This window comes from Choloepus didactylus, chromosome 22, assembly GCF_015220235.1.
Source record: "Choloepus didactylus isolate mChoDid1 chromosome 22, mChoDid1.pri, whole genome shotgun sequence".
Classification (NCBI taxonomy): Eukaryota; Metazoa; Chordata; class Mammalia; order Pilosa; family Megalonychidae; genus Choloepus; species Choloepus didactylus.
This window is the reverse complement of record NC_051328.1, coordinates 29,188,814-29,204,390: the sequence shown is the minus strand read 5'-3', so window position 1 is coordinate 29,204,390 and position 15,577 is coordinate 29,188,814. Positions and strand designations below refer to the sequence as shown.

Sequence of the window (15,577 nt, the reverse complement as noted above, 5' to 3'; positions counted from 1 at the left end):
GTTCTCAGTTGAGCAGGGTCACTGTCAGAGATTAAATTTGGTGTATAGTGTAGCATATATGTATATAGCTGACACTTAAATTTTATTGATGACGTTTTCCAGGATTCTTCTGTTGCATGGTCAGGCCTCTTCCTGCTGATACTGTATCCGTAAACTAAAAAGGCTTAATGCCTTTCATGCATATGCTTATGTTCTTACAAACACAGCGCAATATATTAAGCTGTCTGACTTACTGTCTTTAGATCATATCTTTTAAATATTTAATGTTTTATTTTAGAGTGGTTTTAGACTTACAGAAAAGTTGTAAGAATGGTACAGAGTTCATGTATAACCTCTACTCAGTGTCCTCCTTTAGATCATTTTTAGGTTATCTTAGATTTTCATTCAGTCTCAATTTTGAGGGCCTATAGGATATTCAGGATATATTAGAATCTGGCTTAAGGAGCATAAAAATCTAGTAGGAAAGACAACAGTTCTTCAAATCACTTTTATAGATAAGTCCTGAGACATGATGATTTATTTCTTTTACAGCTTATAGGAAGGAAAGATGAGTCAGCCAAGGGGATATGGAATTATTTTTCCTAAAGGATGTGGCTTTAGAATTGATCATGAAGAGAGATGGGATTTGACCTTATGGCAGCTTGGGAAAGAAATGGGTTGCTAATTTAGATGACCTGTTTCATTCCTAGGTGCTTACTCTCCTTTCTGAGAAGGATGCAGTCATGCTATACCCAAAGGAAGCATGTGGTTTTGGCAGCAACAACTATCCATCCAGACATATCTTGATTTCTTGCTGTTGTCTGTTATGGGGACTGCCACCATCTCCAGCCCTTTTGGTTCTTAAGTTCTTTTTTGACTAGTTAGTTCTGTTGTTTTAATCCAGTGTACAGTCTGACCACTTCCCTTTGGGACCTTACTATCTAGTGTAGTTGTAAGCAAGCAACTGTGTTCCATGCTAACGGGACCTGTGACTTGCTGCTTCTCCTGTCAGGTGTCTGAAATGGCTGTGTCTGAACTACCCGGTAATCCCAATGCTGTCTGGACAGTGCGCCGGCACATTGAAGGTAAGCAACCCTTTCCCAAAGGTCAAAATGAGGGTCTGGGTGCCATTAAGAGGCTCCATTCATAATATCCTATGTCACTTCATCTAGCACTGTATACTGTCCTGACACTTTGTTGCTTTTGCGATTCTCCCAATCAGGACATTTTTGTTCATGTTCAAGCTAGTGAGGGTGCATAGGGTGGCTGTTAAGATTCTCTGTCATAGAGGTGCAATGTGTGATGTCCATTGACTTTATATCATCTTTAAGGCACTGGTTCCATCTCCTGCTTGAGAGATGTGGTGTGAAGGAAAGTTGTCGTTGATAAATCATTTTTCTGCAACTATGTTCTTTCATATTGTGCTGAACCAAAGTAAGCAGTGAAATTCAAGGTAGTGTTACTAGGTATTAAGAGATTTGGTAAAGCTTATTAAATATTGTCAGTCTTAATCCATGGGTTTATGCTTAGGGAAAGCAACACTGATTGGAATCAGGAGAATTTTAGAATGAGTAGAACTAGGGGTGAGAAGAAAAGGGAGTCTTTTTTTTTTTTCAACTCAGTTTTATTGAGATACATTCATACACCCCACAGTCATCCACAGTGCACCATCATATAGCTGTGCATTCATCACCAAAATCAACCCTTCAACATTTTCATTACTCCAAAAAAATAAATAAATAAAAATACAAGTAAAAACACCCAAGACATCCCACCCCACCCCACCCCCACTTATCCAATCCTTGTTCCCACTTTTCTACCCATCCGTCCATACAACAGACAAAGGGAGTATGAGCCACAAGGTTTTCACAATCACACAGTCACACTGTGTAAGCTACATAGTCGTCTTCAAAAATCAAGGCTGCTGGCCTGCAGCTGAGCAGTTCAGGCATTTCCTACTAGCTATTCCAATACACCAAAAACTGAAAAGAGACATCCATATATAATGCGCAAGAACAAGAATGACCCCTTGACTCCACTTTTTTTGAGTCTTTTGAGTTCCTAAATAAAAATATTCACCTCATCCTGAAGTTTTGGAAGTAATGTGAAAATACACTGTAGTGCAACTGCGCAGAAGTCTTGTGAAAGTTGAGTTTCCATCCCATGAGAATAAAACTCAGTTCTCATTTCCCTCTCATTCCCTCAGGAATGTGGGACTGGTGAGTCAGAGCACCCTGGCCAGGTTACAAAGCATTTTCAAGAAAACATCTGCAATTCTTCTTGATATTTAGATCTTATGTTGTATGAATTTAAGGGAACTGGGAAATGTATAGGAGGGAAACCTTTCTATGAATAGAATATTCATTTTGATGGATTTTGTTTTCATGTAGATTGAAATAAAATTTGAATTGAATAGGAAGAGAAAAGGAAAAGTGAATAGGAAATTAGGCTCATTTTAGCTATGAGACCAGGATGCAAGAGAAGATAATTATCAGATAACTGGTTTTGAAAAATTTGCAAGTTGTTTAAAATATTAGCTTGGTGGCTTTATAGATTTTACAGTGCTTGAAAACATTCCCTAGACTGAATTAGAAAGATTTTTTGATGTAACCTAGTGTACCCCCTCTTTTCTTTTTTCTTTTTGGGTAAGTTTAAAATTTTAGAATAATTTAGAAACATTTAGTTATTTACTAAAATGTTATGCTCTCATTTGTAAGGAGGAGGAGGCAGAGAAGACATAGGAGTTAATAGATTTTTCCAAGGTAGCACCTGTAGGTAACAGGGACTGAAAACTGTGTCTTCTGAATCTCAGGCCAGTGCTAATTTTGACTTACATTGAGCTAGAGTCTGGGTCTTGCTGTGTGTTTTTTGTTTTTGTTTTTGTTTTTCAGAATAATTTCTATAACTTTACCATGCAGTCATTTGAGTGCTCACCACATACTTAACAGTGGTTAGGTCGGATCTCTGCCCTCACAGCATTTGCGATCTAAAGAAGAAAAGTATACAAAACTAATATGTTCTGATGTAATGAGATGCACAAGCATGTTGCTGGGAGGGGTCAGAGGAGAGGGAATGGGTACATGTTTGAGAATCCCACAAGACCTTGTGGAAGGGCAACATTTGATAAATATCAAAGTCTAGGAGAGTACTACGTACTGATAAATTGTACTCTTTGAAAAACTCTTAATATTGGCAATCCCCCACAAAATCAGGTCAGGTTCCCTCTTCATTCTTTTTCCAGATACCCCACTTTTGAGTGAACATCCCTTTGTCCACACATGCTGCAGTCTTTCAGGCAAATACTAACCTTGGCTGGTACTTGGTGATGCATACTACCAATACCAAGCCTTTTTTTCTCTTCCACAGGTGGCTGGTGAAGGTGCTGATCACCACAGGTGTGTACCTACTGCTAGGGTCTATCATGGGTCTTGTAGTTTATCCCAAGAGAGGGACCTGCATAAAATGTTGAGGTTGCCCTGACAGCATCTTTCAGAGGGTAACTTTGCAGTTGGACATCCATGTGCATTGAAATGATGCACATCCATCTTCCTGTATAATTAAATGGCCTGAGGCAGGAATCAGCTTCTCTTACTTTCCCCCACAGAACTTGGGAAATACAATTAGTCTTTCACTAAGCTGGAAGAGCCTGCAATTACAAAAAGTTAGCTTCATATTCATTCTTAGACTTTGTATATTCCAGATGTACTGATTAAAAGAGTAAACCCTGGAGAAAACTTTTGAGTGTATTCAGAAATTGTGCTCAGGCAGGATAAGCACCAGGTTGTCTGAATATAAAGTAAGAAAAAGGTATTGATGGCTTAAATCATCTGAATGGTCACTCACTTTACCCTTTGGAGTGAGCTGATTGTTGAACCTTAGATATTAAGATAGGAAACAAAAGAGTAAGGCATTCCTTCCTCCATGGGGTTCTTCAGCAGTGATCAGACAGACAGAAATCCTAAATAATCGAGACCCCCAGAATTCATCCTTATACCCTAATAGATTCTTCACTGAAGTATGGACTAGTGTTTTTATTTGACTTGAAACCCCTATGAAAAAGGCAATATGGATATTTATAATTCCTAGTCATTTACCTTGACTGAAATTGTTTTCAGCTCCCAGCTTTTAAACTTATAACCTCCTTGGGACTTAAGAGCAACTGATCTACAAGTCCTCTTGGCTATAGAATTGGAAGGGTGGAAGTTAGAGTATACTTAGTATTCACAGGGTAGTGGATATTTTGAGGAAATCTGTGCTATAAAGCAGCTTTCAGACATCCATCATTGCTCTCCCACTTGTTGAATTCACAAGCAAAAGTATGACCCTCTTTAAGTCCACAGAGTATCTCTTTTCTTTTTTATCTGAGAAGTTTGGGGCCTCAGCCAAAGAGAAAATAAGGACCCAGGTATCCTTCCCTCCTGCATCCTCCCTCCTACCATTTTCTTGCATGTAAGTCTCTTTTCATGGTCTCTTTTCTGGGAGCCACTTTTCTCCTTGACCGAAGGAAGAGACGAGAAATCCTGACCAATTAGAGCCCTTTGTTGTTTGGTTCTAATTTGCTCTGGCCCAGCTTTTAAGGTATTAGGGCCCAGTAATGAGAATGTAGGAAAGGGCACAATATTCATATAACACTAAAACTAAGCAATTTCTGTTAATTTGCACAACAAATTTCCCATTCAGAAACCAAGAGCTAGAGTAAGGCTCCAAGTTTGGTGTTGTGTGGAGACCGAATTTGGTTTTGTTGTAATCTGTTTAGACCTCCATTCCAGGGGCAGCCATGTCCTTAGTAATATTTTATAATGGTCAATTATAATAAAATAACCCAAACCAGCTATCAGCTTGTTTGGTGTTATTTCTTAGGATTTGGAAATTGAAACCTTACTCTGTGGATTCCTGGTCCAGCCATTAGAGCACACCCATTGGGATCCTTGCCTTCCAGCAACCTGGTATAACACGTATTAACTGGAACAAAAGGTTCACAACTTACTTTTGCTGTGTGAGAAGCAATCTCATATATTTTTATCTATATATTTTTATTTAAGAATTCTGATTACTATCCATCAGACTGATTTTATATCCTGCTAATAGGTCAGAACACTACTGTAAGTTCCACAAATGATATATCTTCACTTAGCCCTCTTTCTAGTAAAGAAAGCAGATTCTGCTGAACTGATCTAGTAACCTTAGTTCAGCTGGACCACATTTGGAGCAGTCTAAATCAAAACTGCCCTTGATGTGGGTGAGGTGGAACCAGCCCTGTGGCACTGAGCTGTAACACAGGCTTGGGCAAATACAGGGTCCCTAGCCTCTTCTTCCAGGAGTAAGGAAGCCATTCCTATTTTGTCTACTTGTGATTCTATCCCTTATTTACCTAATTTCAAGGTACAGGGGATAGAATGGGGGAAATTGCTACAGAAAATTCAAATGTAAAGCAGGAAAATGAAAACTCTTCTTTAAAAATAAACGTGCCTTTATTTGACATTTATCAACCTTTATGTCAAAGTGCTGGGTGCAGGGGGACACAAGACAGATGGGCTATTTCATGTTGTAGAGTGGGTTATATGGGAAGTAGATGGCCTTTAACTGGAATTTTCATGAGAAATTTTTAGGGTTGCCTGTATACCTTAGGTCCTCTGACCTCCTTGAGAAACTCATAGTGTTTGTTTATCCAACTACATTTTGTGAAATGAAAAGCAAATCCTAATGGTATTGATTGTGCCTATGGGTTGTTGTATTTTTAAATAGTGAAAACCAGAGAGGTCAAGGGCTGACAATGTATAAACATCTCCCTCTGTCCTTCCTGCCCCCTACTTTCTTTTTGCTTGGTGTTCTTCCATCATTCCTATGGGGACATGCTAGGATTCTCAGATTCCAACCCTAGAATGACTTAGTGTCATGGAAGGTTAAGTAATCTGTTTTATTCATTATAGCCTGTGTTCCCACCAGTTTCTTTTGGCAGAAGCTAGGGGTCTTTCCTGGATATAAGGAGTACCTTTTCTTAAGAATGGGTCGTGATTGGCACTGGCAGAAATAAAAGAATTCAAGTTCCAATATATAAAAATATTGTAGCATTCTAAATTTTCTCATGCCTGTGATTCCCTTGCTTTATCTTCTCATTTCTCTAGCTGATGTCTAAAGAAAATGTTAGTTTTTAGAGGTGTTAGTGGTGGACGTAAAGTACTCAATGAATATGGGTATTTAAGGGACCAAAGCATATCTGTAGGCTATTATGACCCTCAGTTATCTTCAATCATCCTATCCTGTTGGCCACATGACTGTGTGTTTGATGACTACACATCGAAGAAGTGACTTGGAAGGTTTCTGAAGAGAAAACTCTTAGTGTTTCTCATTTGGCTTTGTAACTCTAATGAGTTCTTAGCTAATCAGTTCATCTTTACTTTTTCAGATGAGTTTGATGCCTACATCATTGTGTCTTTTGTGAACGCCACCCTTGTGTTGTCCATTGGAGAGACTGTGGAAGAAGTGACTGACTCCGGGTTCCTGGGAACCACGCCAACCTTGTCCTGCTCCTTGTTAGGAGATGATGCTTTGGTGCAGGTGAGGAATCTCAGAAAGCTTGCTTGTTTAATACCCAAGCTTGCTTTGTCTCTTTTTCACTCATTGTGGTGTGGGCTCCTGTGTTCATATCTCTATCCCACTCACACCTACCAGAAAACCTTAGGGAGGGGGAACTTATTGTTTTAATATCAACCTAAAGAATTGCACTGAGAAATAAGTCTTTCAGATTTTAAATAACTTCACTGTTCATTTGGAGAATTTTGGCATGTAACATCCTTTTCCGTGTTGCCGTTTCCTGGTTTGTTACAGAGATGTATCACTACTGCTTTCTCTCTATTAAAGATATGCATAATTATTTTGTTAATGAGCTTTGAACTTCTTTGGACACTGTAAAACATGAACGATTTTTAAGGTGACCTTGCCTAGGGTCTGTTAGCTCATGTCATTGACCCCATCTGGTGTCTTAAATGTAATGACTCCAGACCTGACAAGGGTGTGGTGACAGATGTGATGGGGGTGAGGATCATTCTTTTTTTTTTTTTAATGCATTTTTATTGAGATATAATCATATAGTCATTCAAGGTGTACGATCAGTTGCTCACAGTATCGTCATATAGTTGTGCTTTCATCACCACAAACTTTGAACATTTTCATTACTCCAAAAAATAAAATTGAAATTAAAATAAAAAGAACATACAAAACATCCCATTCCCCTCCTCCCCTCAATGTTCATTTACTTTTTTAATACAGTTTAATTGAGATATATTCACACACCCTACAGTCATCCACAGTATACATTTATTCACAGCACCATTATACAGTTGTGCATCCACTAGAATCAATTTTTGAACCTTTTCCTTACTGCAAAATAAAAATAAAAGCAAAAAAGAACACCTAAATCTTTCATTCCCACCCTATTCATCTAATTTTTGTCCCCATTTTCCCACTCATCTGTCCATACACTGGTAAAGGGATTGTGAGCCCCACAAGGTTTTCAGTCACACCGTCACACTGTGCTAGCTACAAAGTTATATAATCGTCTTCAAGAATCAAGGTTATAGTTTGACAGCTTCAGGTACTTCCTTCTAGCCATTCTAACACACTAAAGACTAAAAGGTGATAGCTATGTAGTACATAAGTATACCCTCCAGAGTGACCTCTTGACTCCATTTGAAATCTCTGAGCCACTGGAACCTTATTTTGTTTCATCTCTCTTCCCCCTTTTGGTCAAGAAGAGCCCCTCAGTCCCACAGTGCTGGGTCCAGGCTCATTCCTGAGAGATATTTCCTGCATTGCCAGGGGGATTCACACCCCTGGGAATCACGTCCCATGTAGTGGCAAAGGCAGTGAGTTCACCTGCCAAGTGGGCTTAGAGGAGACCACATCTGAGCAAGAAAGTGGCTCTCTAGGGAGGATTCCTAGGCACAATTATAAGTGGGCTTAGCCTCTCCCTTGCAGCAGTTAGCCTCACAGGGGAAGGCCCCCAGATCTAGGTCTCAGCCCACTAAATTGGCAGTGTGAGGATCATTCTGAGTGATGAATCAGTTGGCTAAAATCAGGTTTCTTTCTGTTATTGACTTTAGGTATATCCAGATGGCATCCGGCACATACGAGCTGACAAGCGAGTCAATGAGTGGAAGACCCCTGGAAAGAAAACAATTGTGAAGTGTGCAGTGAACCAGCGGCAGGTGGTGATTGCCCTGACAGGAGGAGAGCTGGTCTATTTCGAGATGGATCCTGTATGTTATTTTAACACTCAAGGTGGAGCTTAGTGAAGGGTCCATAGGTAAAGATGAGAGTTGTATCCAGGCATTTGGATTCTACTCACTCATAGAAAGAGAATTAGGGAGTGAAAATGTCCACAAGCTAACCTTTTACAGGGGAGAAAAAAGTAAAATTGTTGTCTAATTCTGGTTGTAGTTATGAAATCCCACTTTAGCAGTGAAACACTTGCTCTTCCTGCCCTTCAGACTCTATTCTTCTACCCAATATTTGGCATAACATTTAATTTCTGCAATCTGAATCTGAATTTCTGAAATTTTCTTTTGCCTTTCAATATGAAAAGATACTGGATACAGTTAATTATCTTGCTCTCTGGAATTTTCTAGATGTGCTCACCTTATAATAACTAGAATACCTAGTAGTCTAACTGTACCTATGGTTGGGATTTGTTAAGATTTGTTTTTAACCTTCGTATTTCAATTCCTTTCACCCAAAGTATGAGCAGATAAATACTTTTATATACTTCTGATTTTCTAAGAGCAAGGTTGGCTTAAATTGGTGGAGCAGTGAACTCCAAAGAGTCCAGAAGTCTCTTGATCATTAGTGAGAGACATATTTTGCGTGCTTTGGGACCTCAAGTGGAGAAATTTTTGGTCAGTGTCTATGGTAAGAGTAGTGAGAGAAAAGCAAAAAAGAACTTAATAGCGCTTCTTTCCTGGCTCCAGAGTTTGGAGGTGAATTTGAGTGTCTTTATCTATCCCCTTCTGGTTTGTGACCTCTTTCTGTCCTCACTCCTGTAGTCGGGACAGCTGAATGAGTACACAGAGCGGAAGGAGATGTCAGCAGACGTGGTGTGCATGAGCCTGGCCAATGTGCCTCCTGGAGAGCAGCGGTCTCGCTTCCTGGCTGTGGGGCTGGTAGACAACACTGTCAGAATCATCTCTTTGGACCCCTCAGTGAGTGTCAGCCTCAACTTCAAGAGTCTTTCAGTTGGAACCTGAGCACCTGGCCCACTCCTGATGTCCACCTCTGAGACTTGCTGGACTGGATCTTGGAGTTTGTTCACACCTGTTGCCTTCTTTAATGTGTCATAGCAACAGCAACACACATCAGGAATCTTCCACTGTGGTTTAAGGACACTGATCTGAGGCCACTAAATGTTATTTTGGTTTAAGCCTTAACTCCCCTTATGTGGTTGAAAAAAAGAGTTTGCTTAAGAGAAATTGGGCTTGCTCCAGGGCCTTAGATGACTTTTAGGGAGGTACCCTTTGTTAATTTACTTTTTTTTTTTTAAGGTAACATTTTTTTTAATTGAGATTGTTCACAAACCATACAATTATCCAAAGATCTAAAGTGTACAATCAATTGCCCATGTTAGTTTACTTTTAACAGTTTTCCACTTTGACAAAAATTGGAAAGCATGACCCTCCTCAGACCTTATCCTAAGATTCAGTTTAACTAGATTCAGTTTTAACGCACAACCCTCGTAGAACTCCTTAGGTTTTCCTTGTCCACAAGAAAGTTCTTCATTCTTAGAATTAGATTTCTCTGGAGACGTTTTTCCAAAACCAGTCACTTCCCTGTTGTTACCATTTTCTCTCTTTCCCCCTTAGGACTGTTTGCAACCTCTGAGCATGCAGGCTCTCCCAGCCCAGCCTGAATCCTTGTGTATTGTGGAAATGGGTGGGACTGAGAAGCAGGATGAGCTGGGTGAGCGGGGCTCTATTGGCTTCCTTTACCTGAATATTGGACTACAGGTAAGGGATCTAGAGATTCACATTGGTGGTGTCAGGTCTTTAGGTTTCATGCTCTCCTTTGTTCAAATCCCGGCATTTTCTGAGCTCAGGGTTTCAAATACCCACTTTTTGAAAAGTGAACAGCGTTACTCTGCTCTGTGTGCCAGTTTGTTAGCTTTTAAAAATTATTGCTAATCTGGTAGAATCTTTCTAGCTATAGTACCCTCGTCACAGGTCTGGAAAAAGTATTTTCAAAAAGTTTTCATGTCTCTTAAAAATGTGTTGAGATCTTTGCTCTGGATCAGAACTAGGTGGGGACCTTAGGGACCACCTGTAGTTTCCACAATACTCAACTTTTGAAATTAACATCTCATAGTTCATAATTAGCAATAAAGGACCCCTTGGTGTTTCCTCTAAGCAGTGCAGCTGAGCTCTTCATTGTCTGAGGGGTGGGAACCTAAAGACAGGTTCTTAGTCAGATACTTTTTTTTTTTTTACCTTAATGATTATTTACCCAAACTTTTAACTAATCTAATTCAGGAGTTTTTTTTCCTTTTAAATTTACTTTTCAATTTAGAAATTTTCAAGCATACATAAAGAGACTAATATAAAAAAAGCTGTCAACTGGTTGTTTTGTTTTTTTTTTAAATTTAATTTTATTTTGAAATAAATTCAAAGTTACAAGAACAGTTGCAAAAACAATACACACCCCATACACAGAAGTCCAGCATACCCTGACCCCCCCTCCCCTGATACCCCAATCCACCAACTTTAACATGCTGTCACACCGGTATTTCTTTCCCTCCCTCCCTCCCTATCATTCATCATCTATTGCTCCGTCTTCTGAACATATGAGAGCTAGCTGCACCCATCCTTGAACAAACACTATAATTCACATATACAGTTCCCATGAACAAGAACATTCTTTTATGCAATCCCATTAAATGCAGCTAAGAAGTACTAGAGATTCAACATTGATACAAAGCATACATTCTATATTTCCTTTTTTTCCCCCCCTATATCTCAGTTGTGTCCCTTTGAACCTCCCGTCCTCCATCCTCAGAACCCATCCAAGGTCATCCTTGGGGTTCAATTGTCATCTATTTAGACTGTCCTTTTTTTTTCTCTTCTCAATTGTGGAAACATATATACAGCCTAAATCTTCCCATTCTACCCCCTCCCTAGCATTCCATTAGTGGGATTAATCACATTTAGAATGTAATGTTATCTCTTTCCCACCATCCATTACTAGAAATTTCCCTTCACCTCAAACAGCAACCCTACACTCATTTCTTAACTCCCCATTGCCCTTTCCTCCATTTCTCTTAACCCATACTCTACTTTTCATCTCTATGGTCATATTCTCTGATAATTTCTTTGTGTTTACTGTGGGGCTTTAAATTAAGCTCTTAAATCCATAACAATCTTGTTTTTCTTTGATACCAACTTAACTTCAATAGGACACATAAACTATGCTCCTATACTCCTTCATTCCCCCACCTTTATATAGTTCTTGTCAAAACTTACATATTTTACATTGAGTTCAAAACCACTGATTTGTCATTAGACTTTGTGTATTTTATATCATGTAAGAAGTAAATAGTGGAGTTACAATTCACAAATTGTTGAGTTCTATTTGTATTCCATTGTGGTCAGAGAATGTGCTTTGAGTATATCCAATCTTTTTTTTTTTTTAATTTATTGAGGCTTGTTTTATGTCCCAGCATATTAGTCCATTCTGGAGAAAGATCCATGATCACTAGAGAAAAATGAGTGTCTTGGTAATTTGGGATGTAAGGTTCTATATATGTCTGTTAAAATTCTCTGTATCTCTTTCACCTTTGTTTCTCTGTCGGTAGGGGTCCTTTAGTATCTGAAGTAGGGCAGGTCTTTTATTAGCAAAATCGCTCAGCATTTGTTTGTCTTCAACTGGTTTTAATTGGTACAACATTTTGCTGTTTTTGTTTTATTTATTTCTCCCTCTTTTCCCCAAGAGTATTTTAAAGCAAATTCTAGATGGCATATCATTTCATCCATAAATTCTTGAGAATGTAGCTTTTACAGGTGTGGGTTTTTTTTTACAACCTTAATATCGTCTCACCCAACAAAATGTAACAATAATTCCTTAATATCATCTGATACCTTATCGCTGTTCAGTTTTGCCTGTTTTGTTTTTTTTCCCAAAAATATCTTTACAGTTGGTTCCACATAGGATCCTAACGCAGCCATCTGTACTTTGCATTTACTTGATCTTTTATATCTTTTATAATAATTGTGTTCCCTCTGTTTTAGAATTTTTTTATTTTAATTTTAAAATTAATTGATTTTAAGAAACCAGGTCATTTATCCTGTAGAATTTTCCACTTTCTAGATTTTGGCAGATCCATTCCTCATGGTGTGTTCAGTGTTCCTCTATCCACTGTATTTCCTATAAAAGAGTAGTTAGACCTGAACCGGTGCTGTCCAGTAGAAGTATAATATGAGCCATGTGTGTAATTTAAATTTTCTAGTAGCTCCAAAAAGTAACAGATGAGGTGAATTTTAATACATTTTATTTAACCCAATTATATACAGAATAACATTATTTCAACATGATATACTTACATTTGTTTTTTGCCTTTGAAATCCAGTTTGTATTTTGTGCTTTATGCTTACAGCACATCTCAATTATGACTAGCTACATGCAACTGGTGGGTGTCAGACATGCAGACCCTAGAGGTTGATTAGATTCAGATTTTATGTTTTTGTGCATGAGAAAAGCAGCTATTTTATAGGTAGTGCTTTTTTCTTCCTATTGTATCACATCAGGAGATGCTGGTTGTATCATTTTTTAGTGATGTTAGAATGTTTATGTCTATTTAAATTATCTCTTTTATAGCTCCCCATCAACCTGTTTCCTAATACAGCCGTTCATGCACATTGCCTAGATTTATTATTTCATTTAGGGTTTCGAAAAATGATGATTTTTGTTTTCCTTGTTAGCTGAAATTCTTTAAAGACAAAATTGATTTCATTGCCTCTTTGCTTAACCTGAATAAGGATACTTCTACTCCTTTGCTTACATGTTTTCAGAGTACGGAGTTGGTGCCATGACAATTGATAATGGTGACTGATGAAGTCGGATTTTTTTTTAGTAACATGAACTTGTGGATTTTTATATATTTGTGCTTAACGTTTTTGCAGTCTTTTTTTGTTGGAGGGTGGTGCTTAAATTGCCTCATCTTATAGTAGAGCTCCCCTTTTTGATTGGCTCCTTTATCCTTTTTTTTTTTTTAAAGTGCCACAGCATTCAGTGGCATTTACAATTTTGTGCTGCCGTCACTATCTTTTGTCCTTTTAACATGAACCCAGTATCTTTGGTGGTTTCCTTCCTTTCTGGCTCAGCAGAGTATTCCATGCTCATCTGGAACATTCTTATCCATATTTCTGTTAGCAATTTCTCTTAGGAGCCTTCTTCCTTTTAGTGATAATGGTGTTCAGAAACCATAGTAGGCCCAGTTAGTTTTAACTATAAATAATTAAAATACTTTTAATTATAGAAAGAGTTTAACATATGTGGTAAAAGAAAATTTAAGTATATGTGTATACTCTTATATTTTAAAATATATGTATAAAAATTTTTTTCCCTTAGTATATGCTCAATAACTGTTTGAGTGAATGAGTGAGTGATTTAGTAAGATAATGAATGAATGACTGATTATTAGGATCTTCTTTAAATCCATAAACCATTTCCCATCATCTGCTCTGAATTTACACAGAATAGCCCAGGGAGAGGTTTCCTCACTGTAGTGATGAACTTCCATGGGTATGCTCTATGCACCTCTCTTCTTTTAATCAGAATGGTGTGCTGCTAAGAACTGTCCTGGACCCTGTTACTGGCGATCTGTCTGATACCCGCACTAGGTACCTGGGGTCCCGTCCTGTGAAACTTTTCCGTGTCCGGATGCAAGGTCAGGAGGCGGTAAGTAAATGGGCTGGCAGCCTGTTCTAATGTTAGTAGCACCAGCTGAGAAAGATATCTTTGGTGTATGCTTTTACCCTTACTAATCCACCAGTAAGCAGCTGGTTTTACATTAGATCCATCTCTATTAGTTTCCTTTATGTAGGAACTCTTGGGTCCCTTAGTCCAGGTCTTCCTAACTGGGGTTTCATAGCTCTATTTAGTTACAGGTGAGCTGGGATATTTACCCTTCAGACCTTAGAATGGGCAGATGGGCTCGGGTTGGCTGGAAACCTCCATTCTAGGGCACCACTGGCCATGACCAATCTTGTCAGTTTACCCTAGTCTGTTGTATCATTATCATGGTTTACAGTGTGATGTGAATGGTTGGGAACCATTGTTTCCTTTGTAGGTAAAAGTATTAGTGTTGCCCATTGGGTGCTAGGTCTTAGTTCTTTACGTGTTACCCCATTTAACCCTTGCAGTCCTCTGACCTTGTGGTAGCCCTGCGGTAGTATTCCCGCTTTGCACGTGTGGAAACTGAGACCCAAAGAGATAAGTGATTAGCGTAGGTCATGTGTTTTTAGCAAACACTAGGCCACTAAGCCACACTGCCTGTTCTGTAGTGTTCTTTTTCTTAAGATAGCCTTTTAGTTTTCTAAAATTCTTTTGGAAATTCTGACTGAAATTTGAGGATGGGATTTTTGGTTAGCACACCATTTTTTCTCAGTTTTTTCTAAGCTTATTGGAGATGTTTTTCTTTCCTCAGGTATTGGCCATGTCAAGTCGCTCATGGCTGAGCTATTCTTACCAATCTCGCTTCCATCTCACACCTTTGTCTTATGAGACCCTGGAATTTGCATCTGGTTTTGCCTCTGAACAGTGTCCAGAGGGCATTGTGGCCATCTCCACCAACACCCTGAGGTGAGTGAGTCCCATGACTGAAGCCTACCAGGAAACTTTTCTTTCGAGAGCTTGCACTGTGGTTCTTCTTAGGTGATGGAGGAGGGTGTGAACAGATGGCCGAGAGCCAGCTCTTCACCATGGAACTAGTGTGTTGCAAACAAGTACCTGGTAGCCAAGTTTCGGTGTTTGGAATTTGTGTCTGTTTAGATTTCTGGGGCCAAGTTTTGTTTTTGTTTTTTTTTTTTTATTAAATTCAGTTTTATTGAAATACATTCACACATCATACAATCCACTGTCCACAGTATGATAACATAGTTATGCGTTCATCACCACAATCTATCTCTGAACATTTTCCTTACATCAGAAAGAACCGGAACAAGAATAAAAAATAAAAGTGAAAAAGGAACATCCAAATCATCCCCCATCCCACCCCATCTGTCCTTTAGTTTTTATCCCCATTTTTCTACTCATCTGTACACTAGATAAAGGGGGTGTGATCCACAAGGTCTTCACAATCACACTGTCACCCCTTGTAATCTACATTATTCTATAATTGTCTTCAGGAGTCCAGACTGCTGGGTTGGAGTTTGGTAGTTTCAGGTATTTACTTCTAGCTATTCCAATACATTAAAACCTAAGAGGTGTTATCTATATAGTGCATAAGAATGTCCACCAGAGTGACCTCTCGACTCCATTTGAAATCTCTCAGCCACTGAAACTATTTCGTCTCATTTTGCATCCCCCTTTTGGTCAAGAAGATACTCTCAGTCCCACG

The 15,577-nt window shown here is 38.8% G+C and overlaps 1 protein-coding gene across 4 annotated transcripts in view; it reads left to right on the top strand.

The window, feature by feature from the left end:
* Window positions 1-15,577, top strand: part of SF3B3 (splicing factor 3b subunit 3) — a 66,100-nt gene that overhangs the window by 31,377 nt on the left and 19,146 nt on the right. For all 4 annotated transcript variants that reach the window (XM_037816227.1, XM_037816224.1, XM_037816225.1 and 1 more), the window contains exons 11-17: window positions 992-1,064; window positions 6,386-6,537; window positions 8,082-8,237; window positions 9,021-9,176; window positions 9,834-9,977; window positions 13,795-13,917; window positions 14,666-14,820. In XM_037816227.1, the coding sequence (XP_037672155.1) occupies window positions 992-1,064; window positions 6,386-6,537; window positions 8,082-8,237; window positions 9,021-9,176; window positions 9,834-9,977; window positions 13,795-13,917; window positions 14,666-14,820 (959 nt within the window). The remainder of the gene's footprint in view (window positions 1-991; window positions 1,065-6,385; window positions 6,538-8,081; window positions 8,238-9,020; window positions 9,177-9,833; window positions 9,978-13,794; window positions 13,918-14,665; window positions 14,821-15,577) is intronic.